Source organism: Nerophis lumbriciformis, linkage group LG16 (assembly GCF_033978685.3).
Source record: "Nerophis lumbriciformis linkage group LG16, RoL_Nlum_v2.1, whole genome shotgun sequence".
Taxonomy (NCBI): Eukaryota; Metazoa; Chordata; class Actinopteri; order Syngnathiformes; family Syngnathidae; genus Nerophis; species Nerophis lumbriciformis.
In genome coordinates this window covers 6144599-6166636 of record NC_084563.2, presented here as the reverse complement: position 1 = coordinate 6166636, position 22038 = coordinate 6144599, and the positions used below count along the sequence as shown (strand labels likewise).

The 22038-nt window shown below is 38.5% G+C and overlaps 1 protein-coding gene across 1 annotated transcript in view; it reads left to right on the top strand.

The window, feature by feature from the left end:
• The window catches only part of abca1b (ATP-binding cassette, sub-family A (ABC1), member 1B), an 82100-nt gene that overhangs the window by 47646 nt on the left and 12416 nt on the right, over positions 1-22038 (top strand). The window contains exons 14-40 of the mRNA XM_061976546.2: positions 4296-4472; positions 4535-4757; positions 4818-5039; positions 5104-5308; positions 5403-5516; positions 5579-5753; positions 5824-5955; positions 6027-6304; positions 6368-6588; positions 6655-6727; positions 6802-7040; positions 10030-10081; positions 10151-10270; positions 10331-10479; positions 11686-11810; positions 12407-12505; positions 12575-12764; positions 12889-12983; positions 13126-13158; positions 13229-13334; positions 15613-15687; positions 15754-15923; positions 16008-16185; positions 17138-17253; positions 20345-20489; positions 20643-20766; positions 20861-20990. Coding sequence (XP_061832530.1) covers positions 4296-4472; positions 4535-4757; positions 4818-5039; positions 5104-5308; positions 5403-5516; positions 5579-5753; positions 5824-5955; positions 6027-6304; positions 6368-6588; positions 6655-6727; positions 6802-7040; positions 10030-10081; positions 10151-10270; positions 10331-10479; positions 11686-11810; positions 12407-12505; positions 12575-12764; positions 12889-12983; positions 13126-13158; positions 13229-13334; positions 15613-15687; positions 15754-15923; positions 16008-16185; positions 17138-17253; positions 20345-20489; positions 20643-20766; positions 20861-20990 — 3966 coding nt within the window. The remainder of the gene's footprint in view (positions 1-4295; positions 4473-4534; positions 4758-4817; positions 5040-5103; positions 5309-5402; positions 5517-5578; positions 5754-5823; positions 5956-6026; positions 6305-6367; positions 6589-6654; positions 6728-6801; positions 7041-10029; positions 10082-10150; positions 10271-10330; positions 10480-11685; positions 11811-12406; positions 12506-12574; positions 12765-12888; positions 12984-13125; positions 13159-13228; positions 13335-15612; positions 15688-15753; positions 15924-16007; positions 16186-17137; positions 17254-20344; positions 20490-20642; positions 20767-20860; positions 20991-22038) is intronic.

Below are 22038 nucleotides of genomic sequence, written 5' to 3'. Positions count from 1 at the left end.
CATTTTTAATATTCATTTACATTATGCATGCAAATCAATATCAACATTTGTTTATATTAATTTACATTATGCATACAAATTAATATCAAAAAGGTTTTATGTTCATTTACATTATGCATGCAAATTAATATCAACCTTTTTTATGTTCATTTACATTATGCATGCAAATTAATATCATTTTTTATGTATTCATTTACATTATGCATGCAAATTAATATCAAAAAATGTTTATATTCATTGACATTATGCATGCAAATTAATATCAACATTTTTTTATATTCATTTACATTATGCATGCAAATTAATTGAAAAAAATAATGATATTCATTTACATTATATATGCGGGTAATAACCTGTGATTAACCAAAATGCATTTGATTGTTAGATTTTTTTATTTATAACTTGCTTTAAAATCATAAGTAAAGGTGACATTTAACTATTTGTTTCTATCTAACAAAAGTTGTTTTTCAATACAGTATAAAATAATATAATTGGCATGATCAGATAATATTCAAGTTTAAAATATGCATTTTTTTCTGTCAAAATTGAAAGAAAGAATGCATTTAGTAAAAAAAAAAAAAAAAAAAGGATGTATTTTATTGAAACCCTTTTTTTTTCCAGGCTTTTGCGAGCCACATAGAATAAAGTGGCTGGCCAGAACTGGCCCCCGGGCCTTGAGTTTGACACCTGTGCTCTATTGCATAATTTTTCCCAGCGTATTCTACCTTTTTTGGGCCTAAAATCTGATTTTTTTTTTAGGTATGAAAATAGCTAAAAGAATAAAAAATATCAATACTATAGTAGCATTGGCCACTAGATGAGACGTTGTTTAGTATCAAATATAGGATATATATATATATATATATATGTGTATATATGTTACAGCTCATTTTATTACCTATTCTTTGTTATATGTGTTTTATGTTGCACGATAGCACCAAGAAAAATTCCCGAAAGAACCCGTTCTCAAACAATGGCAATAAAAAACTATTCTGATTCTGATTCTGATATATACATATACATATACAAGTAAAAGCCAGTAAATTAGAATATTTTGAAAAACTTGATTTATTTCAGTAATTGCATTCAAAAGGTGTAACTTGTACATTATATTTATTCATTGCACACAGACTGATGCATTCAAATGTTTATTTCATTTAATTTTGATGATTTGAAGTGGCAACAAATGAAAATCCAAAATTCCGTGTGTCACAAAATTAGAATATTACTTAAGGCTAATACAAAAAAGGGATTTTTTGAAATGTTGGCCAACTGAAAAGTATGAAAATGAAAAATATGAGAATGTACAATACTCAATACTTGGTTGGAGCTCCTTTTGCCTCAATTACTGTGTTAATGCGGCGTGGCATGGAGTCGATGAGTTTCTGGCACTGCTCAGGTGTTATGAGAGCCCAGGTTGCTCTGATAGTGGCCTTCAACTCTTCTGCGTTTTTGGGTCTGGCATTCTGCATCTTCCTTTTCACAATACCCCACAGATTTTCTATGGGGCTAAGGTCAGGGGAGTTGGCGGGCCAATTTAGAACAGAAATACCATGGTCCGTAAACCAGGCACGGGTAGATTTTGCGCTGTGTGCAGGCGCCAAGTCCTGTTGGAACTTGAAATCTCCATCTCCATAGAGCAGGTCAGCAGCAGGAAGCATGAAGTGCTCTAAAACTTGCTGGTAGACGGCTGCGTTGACCCTGGATCTCAGGAAACAGAGTGGACCGACACCATCAGTGATGGTTTGGGTTGGTTTGGTTTGCATTTCCTTTGGAAATCGAGGTCCCAGAGTCTGGAGGAAGACAGGAGAGGCACAGGATCCACGTTGCCTGAAGTCTAGTGTAAAGTTTCCACCATCAGTGATGGTTTGGGGTGCCATGTCATCTGCTGGTGTCGGTCCACTCTGTTTCCTGAAATCCAGGGTCAACGCAGCCGTCTACCAGCAAGTTTTAGAGCACTTCATGCTTCCTGCTGCTGACCTGCTCTATGGAGATGGAGATTTCAAGTTCCAACAGGACTTGGCGCCTGCACACAGCGCAAAATCTACCTGTGCCTGGTTTACGGACCATGGTATTTCTGTTCTAAATTGGCCCGCCAACTCCCCTGACCTTAGCCCCATAGAAAATCTGTGGGGTATTGTGAAAAGGAAGATGCAGAATGCCAGACCCAAAAACGCAGAAGAGTTGAAGGCCACTATCAGAGCAACCTGGGCTCTCATAACACCTGAGCAGTGCCAGAAACTCATCGACTCCATGCCACGCCGCATTAACGCAGTAATTGAGGCAAAAGGAGCTCCAACCAAGTATTGAGTATTGTACATGCTCATATTTTTCATTTTCATACTTTTCAGTTGGCCAACATTTCTAAAAATCCCTTTTTTGTATTAGCCTTAAGTAATATTCTAATTTTGTGACACACGGAATTTTGGATTTTCATTTGTTGCCACTTCAAATCATCAAAATTAAATGAAATAAACATTTGAATGCATCAGTCTGTGTGCAATGAATAAATATAATGTACAAGTTACACCTTTTGAATGCAATTACTGAAATAAATCAAGTTTTTCAAAATATTCTAATTTACTGGCTTTTACCTGTATATATATATGTGTATATATGTTACAGCTCATTTTATTACCTATTCTTTGTTATATGTGTTTTATGTTGCACGATAGCACCAAGAAAAATTCCCGAAAGAACCCGTTCTCAAACAATGGCAATAAAAAACTATTCTGATTCTGATATATATATATACATATATATATATATGTATATTTATTATATATATATATATATATATATATTATATATTATATATATATATATATATATATATATATATATATATATATATATATATATATATATATATATATATCAAATGAATGCCAATTTAACTTTTCTCCTGTTATTGCCAACGAATAGATTGTATGTATAAAAAGAAAGAATACATTCTAAAACATCAACAAATATTGTCAGTGAATAGTGAATTAGGGTCATGTGTTCACGCAAATTTCATTCATTCATTTCTTGGCACTGCTCGTCTTAGACGACTCTTTTCATGTGTTTTTCTTGTCATCACTTTGTGGTTTTGAGGCAACGTTGGTCACATTTGAACTCTCTGTCCTGTTCTTCAAGTCAACTCTTCAACGTATTATTCAAGTCGCGAGCAAGGACTTGTTGGCAGCCTGTTTTTGCTTTTTCATCCAAATACTCACCTCCTTTTGCCACCAACTCCTCTTGGGATTTTGTTGGTTTAGCTTCCATTGTGGTCTGTGTCTTTGCCATGTTGTGTACATCCAGCTCTCACAGTGATGTAAACATTTTTATATCTTACTACGATACATAAGCAAGCACTTTTTATATTATTTCTGTTGTTAAAATGACAATGGCAGTATTTACCTCTTCTTCTTTTCTCCTTTCTTTTTGGTGTTTTTGATCATTTCTGTGTTTGGAGCGTTTGGATATGCTACCTGTCGACCACCATACTGACTGGGATCATTGGTAAAAGCTAGCATGCTAACTGTTAGCATGTGTCAAATACCAAGTTATATGACCATAAAGTAAACAGCTAGAAAATAAACTAAAAAAGCTAGCATGTTAATGTCAGGTTCAAACACTGATGACATCTATTAAACAAGACAAGAAGCAAGGAATCAAACAGAGACAGAATTAAATTTGGACTCAATTTTGAGGAGAAAACGTGTCAACCTGTAAGCTCTTGCAGTGTCACCCACGCTCTGCCCAAAGATTGCACTCCTTCTTTATTTGACTTCCTCCCCCCACCTAACCACAGCTGCTTCCAAAGGGAAGTGGGTCGTAAACAGCGTTGCCTTTTGTTACCGAACAGTTCAAAAGAAGAGGTCGTAGAATAGTTCAAAAAGAGTTCCATAAAATAGTTCAAAGAGAGTTCCATAAAATAGTTCAAAGATAGTTCGTAAAATACTTCAAAAAGAGTTGGTCTGGAAATTGGGCAGATCCTGCCATCTGTTCGCTTTGAAGTCACAGTGGAGTTTTACGTGCCTTCCTCCTGGTAGGCCCCAAAGACAGCTCCCGTCTCCCTGCCAGGAACTCAATGTAATACAAAACTTTTTGTGATAATTTAGAAACAATTATTCTAACAGTTAATGTTAGCATGCTAAAGTGTGAGTGTGTCCACAGTGGAGTCCTCCATTATTCCTCCTGCTTCTGGTCAACTTACGCTGGCTGTGGCCTAAAGCCTTGCGGTTGTAAACTTGTTACTCACCCTGCACCTGTACTGTTGAGAGACTGTGGTTTTTCTACGCCCTCTTCAGGTACTGGGACCCGGGTCCTCGCGCAGACCCCTTTGAGGACATGCGCTACTTATGGGGCGGATTCTCCTACCTGCAGGACGTCATCGAGCAGGCCATCATCCGAGCCATGACCGGCACCAAGGAGAGGACGGGCGTCTACATCCAGCAGATGCCCTACCCGTGCTACGTGGACGACATGTAGGCCGCACCTACGCCCTTCCATTCATCGAGAGTCCGCTCACTTCTTCTGGCAATTTCAGCTTCCTGCGAGTGATGAGCCGCTCCATGCCGCTCTTCATGACCCTGGCTTGGATGTTTTCCGTCTCCATCATCCTGAAGAGCGTGGTGTATGAAAAGGAGGCGCGTCTAAAGGAGACCATGAGGATCATGGGATTGGACAACGGCATCCTGTGGTTCAGCTGGTTCATCAGCAGCCTGATTCCTCTGCTTATCAGCGCCGGACTCTTGGTGCTGCTGCTCAAGGTGGGTTGGTGGTTGCTGGCTTCAGTTGTTGCTGTGACTAATGGTTGTTCTTGATCTCAGAAAGGAGACTTACTGCCGTACAGTGACGCCGGCGTGGTCTTTCTCTTCCTGGCGTCCTTCGGCGTGGTGACCATCATGCAGTGTTTCCTCATCAGCACCGCGTTTGCTCGAGCAAATCTGGCTGCCGCCTGTGGGGGAATCATCTACTTCACGCTCTACCTGCCCTACGTACTTTGCGTAGCCTGGCAGGACCACATCGGGTTTGGCGCCAAAGTCTTTGCGGTAAGATGGCACAAGAGCAACAAGTGGTGAGTTGGACAAAGCAAGTCACAGGTGTGCTCCACAGAGCCTCCTGTCCCCGGTGGCTTTCGGCTTCGGCTGCGAGTACTTTGCCCTGTTTGAAGAACAGGGTGTGGGCATCCAGTGGAAGAACTTGGTGTCCAGTCCCCTGGAGGAAGACGACTTCAGCCTCCGTACTGCCATCATCATGATGTACTTTGACTCTTTCCTGTACGGAGTCCTCACCTGGTACATCGAAGCCGTCTTTCCAGGTAGGAGGTTTAAGTAACCTCAACCTGGCAGTCGTCCATGAAGTTTCTGTTTTGGGTGGTCGACGCTGAACTTTCTGGTGCATGTTTGTCGCAGGTCAATACGGGATTCCTCGGCCCTGGTATTTCCCCTTCATCAAGTCCTACTGGTTTGGGGACAAGGAAGGGAAATCCAATAAAGTCCCTCTGAACCACAAAGGAAACGCCAATGGTGAGGCGCCGCAAAGCAAATCATGTGGTTTGATTTCAAAGGTGTGTGTTTCCACCATCCAGTGGTGTGCATGGAGGAGGAGCCGGCTCATCTGAACCTTGGTGTCTACATTGACAACCTGGTGAAAGTTTATCGCCACGGGAAGAAGCTGGCAGTGGACGGACTGACGCTCGGCTTCTACGAGGGACAGATCACCTCCTTCTTGGGGCACAATGGCGCGGGGAAGACCACCACTATGTAAGTCCAGAATCCAGACAGATCTGCTGGGACTCGTTCAATAACTAAAACCTGGTCAACCTCCCTGCAGGTCCGTCCTCACCGGTCTGTTCCCTCCCACCTCCGGGACCGCCTACATCCTTGGTCGAGACATTCGCACGGATCTAAGCGCCATCCGTCAGAGTCTGGGAGTCTGTCCTCAGCACAACGTCCTCTTCAGCATGTCAGTCGCCTTCCAGTCCTTTTGTGCTTAGGTTGCTTTTTGTTCAAAGGGTTTTGGGCCTCCATCTGCAGGCTGACGGTGGAGGAGCACATCTGGTTCTACGCTCGACTCAAAGGCCTGTCGGAGGACCAGGTCAAAGGCGAGATCGAGCAGATCCTACAGGACACCGGTCTACCACACAAACGCAAGTCCAAGACCAGCACACTGTCTGGCGGCATGCAGAGGAAGTTGTCTGTGGCGCTGGCCTTTGTCGGTGGGTCCAAAGTGGTGATTTTGGACGAGCCCACTGCCGGAGTTGATCCCTATGCTCGGAGAGGAATCTGGGATCTGCTGCTGAAGTACAGACAGGGTGAGCTGATCGATCCAGGACTCGCTTTGACGTGTCATTTCTTGAACCTGCGAGTTCCCCTAGGACGCACCATCCTCCTGTCCACTCACCACATGGATGAGGCGGACATTCTGGGGGACCGCATCGCCATCATCTCGCACGGGAAGCTGTGTTGCGTGGGATCATCGCTCTACCTGAAAAACCAGCTCGGGACAGGATACTACCTGACCCTGGTCAAGAAGGACCCCGAACCGTCATTGAGCTCCTGCAGAAACTCGTCCAGCACCGTGTCTCTCACAAAGAAGGTGTCCACATAGCAGTAATGTCGCTCCACCAACACATCCAACCAACCCCGGCTGCTTGTGTTGCAGGCGGAGAACGGTTCTGTCAGCAGCAGCGACGCAGGACTGGGCAGTGAACATGAAAGTGAGGCCACCACCGCCGGTGAGCGTCACCTCAGCGCTTGCATGGCTTACCTTTGGACCACCTTCATCTCGCTCTCACCGCTCCATCCTCAGAAACCGGGCTGGCGGCGTCCGTCTGCGAGGTGGTCAACACGTCCCAGGTGTCCAGCCTGATCCTGACCCACGTGCCCGCCGCCCGCCTGGTGGAGCACGTGGGACACGAGCTGACCTACGTCCTGCCGTACTCCGCCGCCAAGGACGGAGCTTTTGTGGAGCTTTTCAGAGAACTGGACCACAGGCTGAAGGAGCTGAACATCTCCAGTTATGGCGTGTCCGACACCACCCTGGAGGAGGTAGGACCTTGTTTAACTCTTATAGTTTTTATGTTATTAACTATTATAGTTATATTATTAATGTGTTATTACTCATAACTCCACCTTGTCAACGTCTCAACAAACTTGTCTCAATTGTTTGTGTTGCAAGTGTTTTTTGGTGTAATTATGATGGTTATTATGGGCACAAACAAGCTTGGGGAGATTTTGACAAAGTGGTGGGGGGGGCTGGTTATGAGTAATAACACAGTGATAACATAAACAACTATGATAGTTAAACATGTTAATAACAAAAACTGTAGTAGTTAATACCATGTTATTAACATAATAACTATGATAGTTAATAACAACACGTTAATAACATAAAAACTATGACAGTTAATAATAACACATAAATAACATAAAAACTATGCTAGTTAATAATAACATGTTATTAACATAATAACTGATAGTTAATAATAACACGTTAATAACATAAAAACTATGATAGATAATAATAACACATAAATAACATAAAAACTATGATAGTTAATAATAACGTGTTAATTACATAAAACGTTGATATTTAATATGTTATTACCATAATAACTATGATAGTTAATAATAATACGTTAATAACATAAAAACTATGATAGTTAATAATAACACATAAATAACATAAAAACTATGATAGATAATAATAACTTGTTAATTACATTAAAACTATGATATTTAATAATAACACATTATTAACATAAAAACGGATAGTTAATGTTATTAAAATAAAAACTATGATTGTTAATATGTTAATAATAACGTGTTAATTACATAAAAACTATGATATTTAATAATAACACGTTATTAACATAAAAACTTTGATAGTTAATAACACGTTATTAACATAAAAAATATGATGTTATTAACATAAAAACTATGATAGTTAACAATAACAGGTTATTAACATAAAAACTATGATAGTTAATAATAACGTGTTATTAACATAAAAACTATGATAGTTGATAACAGGTTATTAACATAAAAACTATGATAGTAAAAAACTGTTTATTAACATAAAAACTATGATAGTTAATAATAACGTGTTATTAACATAAAAACTATGATAGTTAATAATAACGTGTTATTAACATAAAAAACTATGATAGTTAATAACAGTTTATTAACAAAAACTATGATAGTTATTAATAACGTGTTATTAACATAAAAACTATGATAGTTAATATGTTATTAACATAAAAACGATGATAGTTAACATGTTATTAACATAAAAACGATGATAGTTAAACATGTTAATAACATAAAAACTGTAGTAGTTAATAACACGTTAACATAAAAACTATGATAGTTAACAACACGTTAATAACATAAAAACTATGATGTTAATATTAACACGTTATTAATATTCAAACTATGATAGTTAAACATGTTAGTTACATTATAACTGTATTAGTTACTAACATGTTATTAACATAAAAACTATGGTAGTTAATAATAAAGTGTTATTAATATAAAAACTATGATAATTAATAATAACACGTTATCAAAACTATGATGTTAATAATAACACGTTATGAATATAAAAACTATGATAGTTAATAATAACAAAAGTTTGACTCAGATTTTAAATTCGAAAAACAAATCAGCAGCGTCGTTCAAAAAAGCTTTTATCAATTACGCCAAATAGCGAAAGTGAAACCGCTTCTATCAAGACATGATCTTGAGAAATTAATCCACGCTTTTATCTCGACTCGTCTTGATTATTGTAATGCCCTGTATGTTGGCATTAGCCAGGCCTCCCTCGCCCGCCTGCAGCTCGTGCAGAACTCTGCTGCTCGTCTGCTAACACAGACCCGCAGACGTGAGCACATCACCCCTATTTTAGCGTCCCTTCACTGGCTCCCTGTGCGTTACCGAATACATTTTAAACTCCTTTTATTTGTTTTTAAATGTCTAAACAACCTCGCGCCAACCTATCTCTCCGACCTCCTTCAGCCTTACTGCCCCACCCGATCCTTAAGATCAGCCGATCAGCTGCTGTTGACGGTCCCTGACACAAGGCTGAAGCTTAGAGGTGACAGAGCTTTCGCCGTTGCTGCTCCCAAGCTCTGGAACGACCTACCCCTGAGTGTTAGACAAGCCTCCTCTCTTCCTGTTTTTAAATCTCTCTTAAAAACATACTTTTATTCCATGGCTTTTAACACTGAGTGATATCCATCCTGCAATGGCGCCCCATAATACACCTGCTGTGATCCTGTTTTTATGTTTTTATGTTTTTATTAATTCTATTTTAATTATTTATTTTTTATCGTGTTCTGTTTGTGTTGTGTTGTGTTTGCTCGGTACTCGTTTTATCTTTTAACCTGCTCATTGTACAGCACTTTGGCTACCCCTGTGGTAAATTTTAAATGTGCTTTATAAATAAAGTTGATTTGATTTGATTTGATTTGAACATGTTATTAACATAAAAACTATGATAGTTAATAACAGGTTAATAACATAAAACTATGATAGTTAATGATAAAACATTAACATAAAAACTATGATAGTTAATAAAAGGTTATTACCATAAAAATTATGATAGGTAATAACAGGTTATTAACATAAAACTATGATAGTTAATTATAACACATAAATAACATAAAAACTATGATAGTTAATAATAACAGGTTATTAACATAAAAACTATGATAGTTAATAATAACAGGTTATGAATATAAAAACTATGATAGTTAATAATAACAGGTTATTAACATAAAAACTATGATAGTTAATAATAACAGGTTATGAATATACAAACTATGATAGTTAATAATAAGTTATTAACATAAAAACTATGATAGGTAATAACAGGTTATTAACATAAAACTATGATAGTTAATAATAACACATAAATAACATAAAAACTATGATAGTTAATAATAACAGGTTCTTAACATAAAAACTATGATAGTTGATAATATAAGTGGTTAACATCAAGACAGTTGTGTCATGTGAGTCCCTTGAATTCTGACAGATATTCCTGAAGGTGGCAGAAGATAACGGCGTGGACACTGAGGTGCCTTCAGGTAACTTGTAAAGTGCTGATGTGTGTGGGACCTGTACAATTGTGTGTCAACTGACTATTGTGTGTGTAGACGGCACACTTCCTGTACGGCGGCGACGGCGGACTCACGCCTTCGGAGGAGGTGACCCTCAGAGCTGCCTGAGACCTTTGACAGACGAGGACCACGACGAGGAGTCCGAGGGCGATTCTGGTACACCAGTGTGTTAACAAGTCCCCCATGATGTCAGGGAATAACCTGTGTGTGTTTCAGAGAGTCGGGACACGGACTGGTTAGAGTGTTCTGACGGCAAAGGATCACAGAAAGTAGACAGCTGGAATCTGAAGAAACAACAATTTGTGGCTCTCATGTGGAAAAGATTCCTCTACGCCCGGCGCTCCAGGAAAGGTTTCTTTGCTCAGGTCAGCTCTTATTTTGTAGTAGCTGTGGTGACATGCAAGGTGATGACATCATCACGTCTCACAGATTGCAGTAACTGTGGTGACATGCAAGGTGATGACATCATCACGACTCACAGATCGTAGTAACTGTGGTGACATGCAAGGTGATGACATCATCACGTCTCACAGATTGCAGTAATTGTGGTGACATGCAAGGTGATGACATCATCACGTCTCACAGATTGTAGTAACTCTGGTGACGTGCAAGGTGATGACATCATCACGTCTCACAGATTGCAGTAACTGTGGTGACATGCAAGGTGATGACATCATCACGACTCACAGATTGTAGTAACTGTGGTGACATGCAAGGTGATGACATCATCACGTCTCACAGATTGCAGTAACTGTGGTGACATGCAAGGTGATGACATCATCACGTCTCACAGATTGCTGTAACTGTGGTGACATGCAAGGTGATGACATCATCACGTCTCACAGATTGCAGTAACTGTGGTGACATGCAAGGTGATGACATCATCACGTCTCACAGATTGCAGTAACTGTGTTGACATGCAAGGTGATGACATCATCACGTCTCACAGATTGTAGTAACTGGTGACATGCAAGGTGATAACATCATCACGTCTCAAAGATTGCAGTAACTGTAGTGACATGCAAGGTGATGACATCATCACGTCTCACAGATCGCAGTAACTGTGGTGACATGCAAGGTGATGACATCATCACGTCTCACATATTTTTGTAACTCTGGTGACATGCAAGGTGATGACATCATCACATCTCACAGATTGCAGTAACTGTGGTGACATGCAAGGTGATGACATCATCACGTCTCACAGATTGTAGTAACTGTAGTGACATACAAGGTGATGACATCACGTCTCACACATTGTAGTAACTGTGGTGACATGCAAGGTTGATGACATATCATCACGACTCACAGATTGTAGTAACTGTGGTGACATGCAAGGTGATGACATCATCACGTCTCACAGATTGTAGTAACTGTGGTGACGTGCAAGGTGATGACATCATCACGACTCACAGATTGTAGTAACTGTGGTGACATGCAAGGTGATGACATCATCACATCTCACACATTGTTGTAACTGTGGTGTCATGGAAGGTGATGACATCATCACGTCTCACACATTGTAGTAACTGTGGTGACATGCAAGGTTATGACATCATCACGTCTCACAGATCGTCCTTCCTGCTGTCTTCGTCTGCATCGCCCTGGTCTTCAGTCTCATTGTTCCTCCTTTTGGGAAATATCCAAGTTTGGAGCTTCAGCCATGGATGTATGAAGATCAAGTCACCTTCTTTAGGTACTGCTTTTCATGTTTCTCATGTCTCCATATAAGAACTATTTTACGGCCCGTTATTTCACAACAATTTTAAGGGGTAAAGACAAACTTTTTGCCCATCATTCACAATCCGTATATAAGACAAAAACACACGTTTTTTATTTTTTCATGCATTCTAAATTGTAAATAAACCCTAGCAAAAGTCAGCTAACAATGGAGGCAATGCACCTATAAAGTCATGTTCATAATAACATGTAATATATACATGATGTAAGTATATGTCATGTAGTAACATTCATAATAACATGTAATATATACATGATGTAAGTATATATGTCATGTAGTAACATTCATAATAACATGTAATATATACATGATGTAATTATATATGTCATGTAGTAACATTCATAATAACATGTAATATATACATGATGTAATTATATATGTCATGTAGTAACATTCATAATAACATGTAATATATACATGATGTAAGTATATATGTCATGTAGTAACATTCATAATAACATGTAATATAAACATGATGTAAGTATATATGTCATGTAGTAAGAGTGTCCATGGTGTAAGTTGTGTATAACGTGTGTGTGTTTGTGTGTCAGTGATGACGCCCCAGAAGACGCCAACATGCAGAAGTTACTCAACGCACTTTTGGAGCCGCCAGGATTTGGGACTCGTTGCATGCTGGGACATCCCATCCCGTGAGACATCTACACCTCTACTTGTGTTGGGGGGGACTTTCTCACTGGGTGGTCTTCTCTGGTCCTCAGGGAGGCTCCCTGCACCATGGGTGATGAAGACTGGAACATTCCAGAAATCCCTGAAGGTGTGATGGAGATGTTCCACTCCAGGAACTGGACCATGGAGGACCCGTCTCCTGCCTGCTCCTGCAGCAATGATGACAAGAAGAAGATGCTGCCTGAGTGCCCCCCTGGAGCTGGGGGGCTGCCCCCCCCTGAGGTAACACCCATCTTGTCTCGTGTGTGTGTGTGTGTGTGTGTGTGTGTGTGTGTGTGTGTGTGTGTGTGTGTGTGTGTGTGTGTGTGTGTGTGTGTGTGTGAAATTAACATTTGCTTCTGTTCAGATGAAGTTGAGTTCAACAGATGCTCTTCAAAACCTGACAGGAAGAAACATCTCAGACTACCTGGTCAAAACATACGCACACATCATTGGGAAGAGGTGACAACACACACACACACACACACACACACACACACACACACACACACACACACACACACACACACACACACACATATGTACACGTATGTACACACACACGCACACACAGTGTATGTAAACATTGTGTTTGTTTTGTCAGTTTGAAGAACAAAGTGTGGGTCAACGAGTTCAGGTGAGTTGTAGTCCCTGATGACCTTCTAGAAGATTCAAGAGTTATTGGTCACATGATGGATGATTGACAGGTACGGAGGCTTCTCATTGGGCGCCAGGAGCACTCAGGTCCTCCCACCTGCCGATGACATAGACGACGCCATCCAACGCATACGCAAAATATTTGAAATCCCAAAGGTGTGTTTTCTTCTCTTCTCTGTGTGTGATGATGCAATATTATTGATCTTTCATCATCTGTGTGTGTGTGTGTGTGTGTGTGTGTGTGTGTGTGTGTGTGTGTGTGTGTGTGTGTGTGTGTGTGTGTGTGTGTGTGTGATGCAATATTATTGATCTTTCATCATCTGTGTGTGTGTGTGTGTGTGTGTGTGTGTGTGTGTGTGTGTGTGTGTGTGTGTGTGTGTGTGTGTGTGTGCTGATGCAATATTATTGATCTTTGATCATTTATGTATATAATGATGCAATATTATTGATCTTTGATCATTTGTGTATGTGATGATGCAATATTATTGATCTTCCATCATCTGTGTGTGTGTGTGATGATGCAATATTATTGATCTTTGATCATTTATGTATATAATGATGCAATATTATTGATCTTTGATCATGTGAATGTGATGATGCAATATTATTGATCTTTGATCATTTGTGTGTGTGATGATGCAATATTATCGATCTTTGATCATTCTTGTGTGATGATGCAATATTATTGATCTTTGATCATTTGTGTGTGTGATGATGCAATATTATTGATCTTTCATCATGTGTGTGTGATGATGCAATATTATTGATCTTTCATCATTTGTGTGTGATGATGCAATATTGATCTTTGATCATTTGTGTGTGTGATGATGCAATATTATTGATCTTTCATCATTTGTGTGTGATGATGCAATATTATTGATCTTTCATCATTTGTGTGTGATGATGCAATATTGATCTTTGATCATTTGTGTGTGATGATGCAATATTATTAATCTTTCATCATTTGTGTGTGTGATGATGCAATATTATTGATCTTTCGTCATTTGTGTGTGTGATGATGCAATGTTATTGATCTTTCATCATTTGTGTGTGATGATGCAATATTATTGATCTTTCATCATTTGTGTGTGTGTGATGATGCAATATTATTGATCTTTCATCGTTTGTGTGTGTGTGATGATGCAATATTATTGATCTGTCATCATTTGTGTGTGTGATGATGCAATGTTATTGATCTTTCATCATTTGTGTGTGATGATGCAATATTATTGATCTTTCATCATTTGTGTGTGTGTGATGATGCAATATTATTGATCTTTCATCGTTTGTGTGTGTGTGATGATGCAATATTATTGATCTGTCATCATTTGTGTGTGTGATGATGCAATATTATTGATCTGTCATCATTTGTGTGTGTGATGCTGCAATATTATTGATCTTTCATCATTTGTGTGTGATGATGCAATATTATTGATCTTTCATCATTTGTGTGTGATGATGCAATATTATTGATCTTTCATCGTTTGTGTGTGTGTGTGATGATGCAATATTATTGATCTGTCATCATTTGTGTGTGTGATGATGCAATATAATTGATCTTTCATTTGTGTGTGATGATGCAATATTATTGATCTTTTATCATTTGTGTGTGATGATGCAATATTATTGATCTTTCATCATTTGTGTATGTGATGATGCAATATTATTGATCTTTCATCATCTGTGTGTGATGATACAATATTATTGATCTTTCATCATTTGTGTGTGATACAATATTATTGATCTTTGATCATCTGTGTATGTGATAATGCAATATCATTGATCTTTGATCATTTGTGTGTGTGATGATGCAATATTATTGATCTTTCATCATTTGTGTGTGATGATGCAATATTATTGATCTTTCATCATTTGTGTGTGTATTGATCTTTGATCATTTGTGTATGCAATATTAAATATTTTGAAACATTTGTTTATGTGATGATGCAATATTATTGATCTTTTGAAACATTTGTGTGTGTGATGATGCAATATTATTGATCTTTGATCATCTGTGTATGTGATGATGCAATATTATTGATCTTTGATCATTTGTGTGTGTGATGATGCAATATTATTGATCTTTCATCATTTGTGTGTGATAATGCAATATTATTGATCTTTGATCATTTGTGTGTGATGATGCAATATTATTGCTCTTATGGAACATTTGTGTATGTGATGATGTAATATTATTGATCTTTGATCATTTGTGTATGTGATGATGTAATATTATTGATCTTTGATCATTTGTGTGTGTGATGATGCAATATTATTGCTCTTATGAAACATTTGTGTATGTGATGATGTAATACTATTGATCCTTGATCATTTGTGTCTGTGATGATGCAATATTATTGATCTTTTGAAACATTAGTGTATGTGATAATGCAATATTATTGATATTGATCATTATTATCTTACAAAAAAACAGGGAGGCGCTGCAGATCGATTTCTGGACAACTTGTCAGCTTTCATCAATGGTTTGGACACCAAAAACAACGTGAAGGTGAGAAAAGACACACCTTTGGATCTTAGTGATGGTGTCTGATCGGCTGATTGATTGATTGGTCAGATCTGGTTCAACAACAAAGGCTGGCACAGTATGGGAGCATTCATCAACGTGATGAACAACGCCATCCTCAGAGCCAATCTTCCTCCAGGGAACCATGTCAGCCATTTTGGAATCCGTGCCTTCAACCATCCTCTCAACCTGACCAAGGAACAACTGTCTCAGGTGGCACTGTGAGTGCACACACACACACACACACACACACACACACACACACATCATGGTCTTGTGCTGAGTGTCTGTCCACACCTGTCCAGAGTGACCACGTCCGTGGACGTCCTGGTCTCCATCTGCGTCATCTTCGCCATGTCCTTCGTCCCGGCGAGCTTCGTGGTCTTCCTCATCCAGGAGCGTGTCAGTAAAGCCAAACACATGCACTTCATCAGTGGTGTGCACCCCCTCCTCTACTGGACCACCAACTTCATGTGGGACATGGTACATATATGTGTGTGTACTTGTGTGTGTGTGTGTGTGTGTGTGTGTGTGTGTGTGTGTGTGTGTGTGTGTGTGTGTGTGCGTGCACCCCCTCCTCTACTGGACCACCAACTTCATGTGGGACATGGTACATATATGCGTGTGTGTGTGTGTGTGTGTGTGTGTGTGTGTGTGTGTGTGTGTGTGTGTGTGTGTGTGTGCACCCCCTCCTCTACTGGACCACCAACTTCATGTGGGACATGGTACATATATGTGTGTGTGTGTGTGTGTGTGTGTGTGTGTGTGTGTGTGTGTGTGTGTGTGTGTGCACCCCCTCCTCTACTGGACCACCAACTTCATGTGGGACATGGTACATATATGTGTGTGTGTGTGTGTGTGTGTGTGTGTGTGTGTGTGTGTGTGTGTGTGTGTGTGTGTGTGTGTGTGTGCACCCCCTCCTCTACTGGACCACCAACTTCATGTGGGACATGGTACATATATGTGTGTGTGTGTGTGTGTGTGTGTGTGTGTGTGTGTGTGTGTGTGTGTGTGTGTGTGTGTGTGTGTGTGTGTGCACCCCCTCCTCTACTGGACCACCAACTTCATGTGGGACATGGTACATATATGTGTGTGTGTGTGTGTGTGTGTGTGTGTGTGTGTGTGTGTGCGTGCACCCCCTCCTCTACTGGACCACCAACTTCATGTGGCACATGGTACATATATGTGTGTGTGTGTGTGTGTGTGTGTGTGTGTGTGTGCACCCCCTCCTCTACTGGACCACCAACTTCATGTGGGACATGGTACATATATGTGTGTGTGTGTGTGTGTGTGTGTGTGTGTGTGCACGTGCACCCCCTCCTCTACTGGACCACCAACTTTATCTGGGACATAGTACATATGCGTGTGTGTGTGTGTGTGTGTGTGTGTGTGTGTGTGTGTGTGAGAACTAATGTCCTGCACTCTGTGTCCACAGTGTAACTATGTTGTCCCGGCAACGTTGGTCATCTTCATCTTCATCTGTTTCCAACAAAAAGCTTACGTCTCATCCACCAACCTTCCTGTACTCGCACTGCTGCTGCTGCTCTATGGGTACACCAACAACTACACCACTGCACCGACAACTACATTATTACTATAGTGTTAGTAGTGTTCCTACTAGTGAACATAAAATACATTATTACTATAGTATTACTAGTGTTACTACCAGTGAATATAGACAACTACATTATTACTATAGTGTTACTAGTGTTACTACTAGTGAACATAAACTACATTATTACTATAGTGTTACTAGTGTTACTACTAGTGAACATAAACTACATTATTAATATAGTATTACTAGTGTTACTACTAGTGAACATAAACAACTACATTATTACTATAGTGTTACTACTAGTGAACATAAACTACATTATTACTATAGTATTATTAGTGTTTCTACTAGTGAACATAAACTACATTATTACTATAGTGTTACTACTAGTGAACATAAACTACATTATTACTATAGTGTTACTACTAGTGAACATAAACTACATTATTACTATAGTGTTACTAGTGTTACTACTAGTGAACATAAACAACTACATTATTACTATAGTGTTACTAGTGTTACTACTAGTGTTACTACTAGTGAACATAAACTACATTATTACTATAGTGTTACTACTAGTGAACATAAACTACATTATTACTATAGTATTACTAGTGTTACTACTAGTGAACATAAACTACATTATTACTATAGTGTTACTAGTGTTACTACTAGTGAACATAAACTACATTATTACTATAGTGTTACTACTAGTGAACATAAACAACTACATTATTACTATAGTGAACATAAACAATGGTGTTGTGTTATTGGCAGATGGTCCATCACACCACTACATTATTACTATAGTGAACATAAACTACATTATTACTATAGTGTTACTACTGTTACTACTAGTGAACATAAACAACTATATTATTACTATAGTGTTACTAGTGTTACTACTAGTGAACATAAACTACATTATTACTATAGTGTTAGTAGTGTTACTACTAGTGAACATAAACTACATTATTAATATAGTATTACTAGTGTTACTACTAGTGAACATAAACAACTACATTATTACTATAGTGTTACTACTAGTGAACATAAACTACATTATTACTATAGTATTATTAGTGTTTCTACTAGTGAACATAAACTACATTATTACTATAGTGTTACTACTAGTGAACATAAACTACATTATTACTATAGTGTTACTACTAGTGAACATAAACTACATTATTACTATAGTGTTACTAGTGTTACTACTAGTGAACATAAACAACTACATTATTACTATAGTGTTACTAGTGTTACTACTAGTGTTACTACTAGTGAACATAAACTACATTATTACTATAGTGTTACTACTAGTGAACATAAACTACATTATTACTATAGTATTACTAGTGTTACTACTAGTGAACATAAACAACTACATTATTACTATAGTGTTACTAGTGTTACTACTAGTGAACATAAACTACATTATTACTATAGTGTTACTACTAGTGAACATAAACAACTACATTATTACTATAGTGAACATAAACAATTGTGTTGTGTTATTGGCAGATGGTCCATCACACCACTACATTATTACTATAGTGAACATAAACTACATTATTACTATAGTGTTACTACTGTTACTACTAGTGAACATAAACAACTATATTATTACTATAGTGTTACTAGTGTTACTACTAGTGAACATAAACTACATTATTACTATAGTGTTACTAGTGTTACTACTAGTGAACATAAACTACATTATTACTATAATGTTACTACTAGTGAACATAAACTACATTATTACTATAGTGTTACTACTAGTGAACATAAACTACATTACTACTATAGTGTTACTAGTGTTACTACTAGTGGACATAAACTACATTATTACTATAGTGTTACTACTAGTGAACATAAACTACATTATTACTATAGTGTTACTAGTGTTACTACTAGTGAACATAAACTACATTATTACTATAGTGTTACTACTAGTGAACATAAACAACTACATTATTACTATAGTGAACATAAACAATGGTGTTGTGTTGTTGGCAGATGGTCCATCACACCACTACATTATTACTATAGTGAACATAAACTACATTATTACTATAGTGTTACTAGTGTTACTACTAGTGAACATAAACAACTACATTATTACTATAGTGTTACTAGTGTTACTACTAGTGAACATAAACTACATTATTACTAGTGTTACTACTAGTGAACATAAACTACATTATTACTATAGTGTTACTACTAGTGAACATAAACTACATTACTACTATAGTGTTACTAGTGTTACTACTAGTGAACATAAACTACATTATTACTATAGTGTTACTACTAGTGAACATAAACTACATTATTACTATAGTGTTACTAATGTTACTACTAGTGAACATAAACTACATTATTACTATAGTGTTACTACTAGTGAACATAAACTACATTATTACTATAGTATTACTAGTGTTACTACTAGTGAACATAAACAACTACATTATTACTATAGTGTTACTACTAGTGAACATAAACTACATTATTACTATAGTGTTACTAGTGTTACTACTAGTGAACATAAACTACATTATTACTATAGTAAACATAAAATGGTGTTGTGTTGTTGTTGTCAGATGGTCCATCACACCACTACATTATTACTATAGTGAACATAAACAATTGTGTTGTGTTGTTGTTGTCAGATGGTCCATCACACCACTACATTATTACTATAATGAACATAAACAATGGTGTTGTGTTGTTGTCAGATGGTCCATCACACCACTACATTATTACTATAGTGAACATAAACAATGGTGTTGTGTTGTTGTTGTCAGATGGTCCATCACACCACTACATTATTACTATAGTGAACATAAACAATGGTGTTGTTGTTGTCAGATGGTCCATCACACCACTACATTATTACTATAGTGAACATAAACAATGGTGTTGTGTTGTTGTTGTTGTTGTCAGATGGTCCATCACACCACTACATTATTACTATAGTGAACATAAACAATGGTGTTGTGTTGTTGTTGTTGTCAGATGGTCCATCACACCACTACATTATTACTATAGTGAACATAAACAATGGTGTTGTGTTGTTGTTGTTGTCAGATGGTCCATCACACCACTCATGTACCCAGCATCCTTCCTGTTCAACATCCCCAGCACGGCCTATGTGGTCCTCACTAGTGTCAACATCCTCATTGGCATCAATGGCAGCATCTCCACCTTCGTCATGGAGCTCTTTGGAGACCACGTGAGCGCTTCCTGCACCCTCACCCACGCTATCCTCTTGCTAACACTCTGTGTGTGTGTGTGTGTGTGTGTGTGTGTGTGTGTGTGTGTGTGTGTGTGTGTGTGTGTGTGTGTGTGTGTGTGTGTGTGTGTGTGTGTGTGTGTGCGTGTTCAGGAGATTGGAGGAATCAATGACATCCTGAAGAACGTGCTCCTCATCTTTCCTCATTTCTGTCTGGGTCGAGGCCTCATCGACATGGTGAAGAACCAGGCCATGGCCGACGCCCTCCAAAGATTTGGTAACACACACACACATAGACACACACACACACACACACACAAACAGACCCACACTGGTGTCAGAGAAGAAGCACATGTGATGTGTGTGTTTAGGAGAGAACAGACTACGTTCTCCTCTGGAATGGGACATGGTGGGAAAGAACTTGTTTGCTATGGCAGTGGAGGGCGTGCTCTTCTTCATCATCACCGTCCTCATCCAGTACCGCTTCTGTGTCAAACCCAGGTGGGACACACACACACACACACACACACACACACACACACACACACACACACACACACACACACACACACACACACACACACACACACACACACACACACACACACTTCAGTTCAGTTCTAGAAGTCTACACTAGGTGGAAGCTAAACACCTGACATCCAGCAGCAGCTCTTTTAATTGTGTGCGTGTATATTGTGTGTGTGTGTATGTGTGTGTGTATGTGTGTGTATAATGTGTGTGTGTATGTGTGTGTGTATGTGTGTGTATATAATATGTGTGTATGTGTGTGTATAATGTGTGCGTGTATATTGTGTGTGTATGTGTGTGTATAATGTGTGCGTGTATATTGTGTGGGTGTATGTGTGTGTATAATGTGTGTGTGTATGTGTGTGTATAATATGTGTGTATGTGTGTGTATAATGTGTGCGTGTATATTGTGTGTGTATGTGTGTGTATAATGTGCACGTGTATATTGTGTGTGTGTATAATGTGTGCGTGTATATTGTGTGTGTATAATGTGTGCATGTATATTGTGTGTGTATAATGTGTGCGTGTATATTGTGTGGGTGTGTATAATGTGTGCGTGTATGTGTGTCTATAATGTGTGCGTGTGTATATTGTTTGTGTATAATGTGTGCGTGTATATTGTGTGTGTATAATGTGTGCGTGTATATTGTGTGTGTATGTGTGTGTATAATGTGAGCGTGTATATTGTGTGTGTGTGTACGTGTGTGTATAATGTGTGCGTGTTTGCGTGTGTATAATGTGTGCGTGTATATTGTGTGAATGTGTGTGCGAGTATATTGTGTGTGAATGTGTGTGTATTCTGTGTGTGTGTATGTGTACGTGTATATTGTGTGTGAATGTGTGTGTATAATGTGTGCGTGTATATTGTGTGTGAATGTGTGTGTATAATGTGTGCGTGTATATTGTGTGTGTGTGTGTATTATGTATGTGTGCGCGCACGTTTGTGCATGTACTGTATATTGCGTGCGTGTGCATGTATATTGTGTGTGCATGTGTATTTTGTGTGTGCACGTGTATCGTG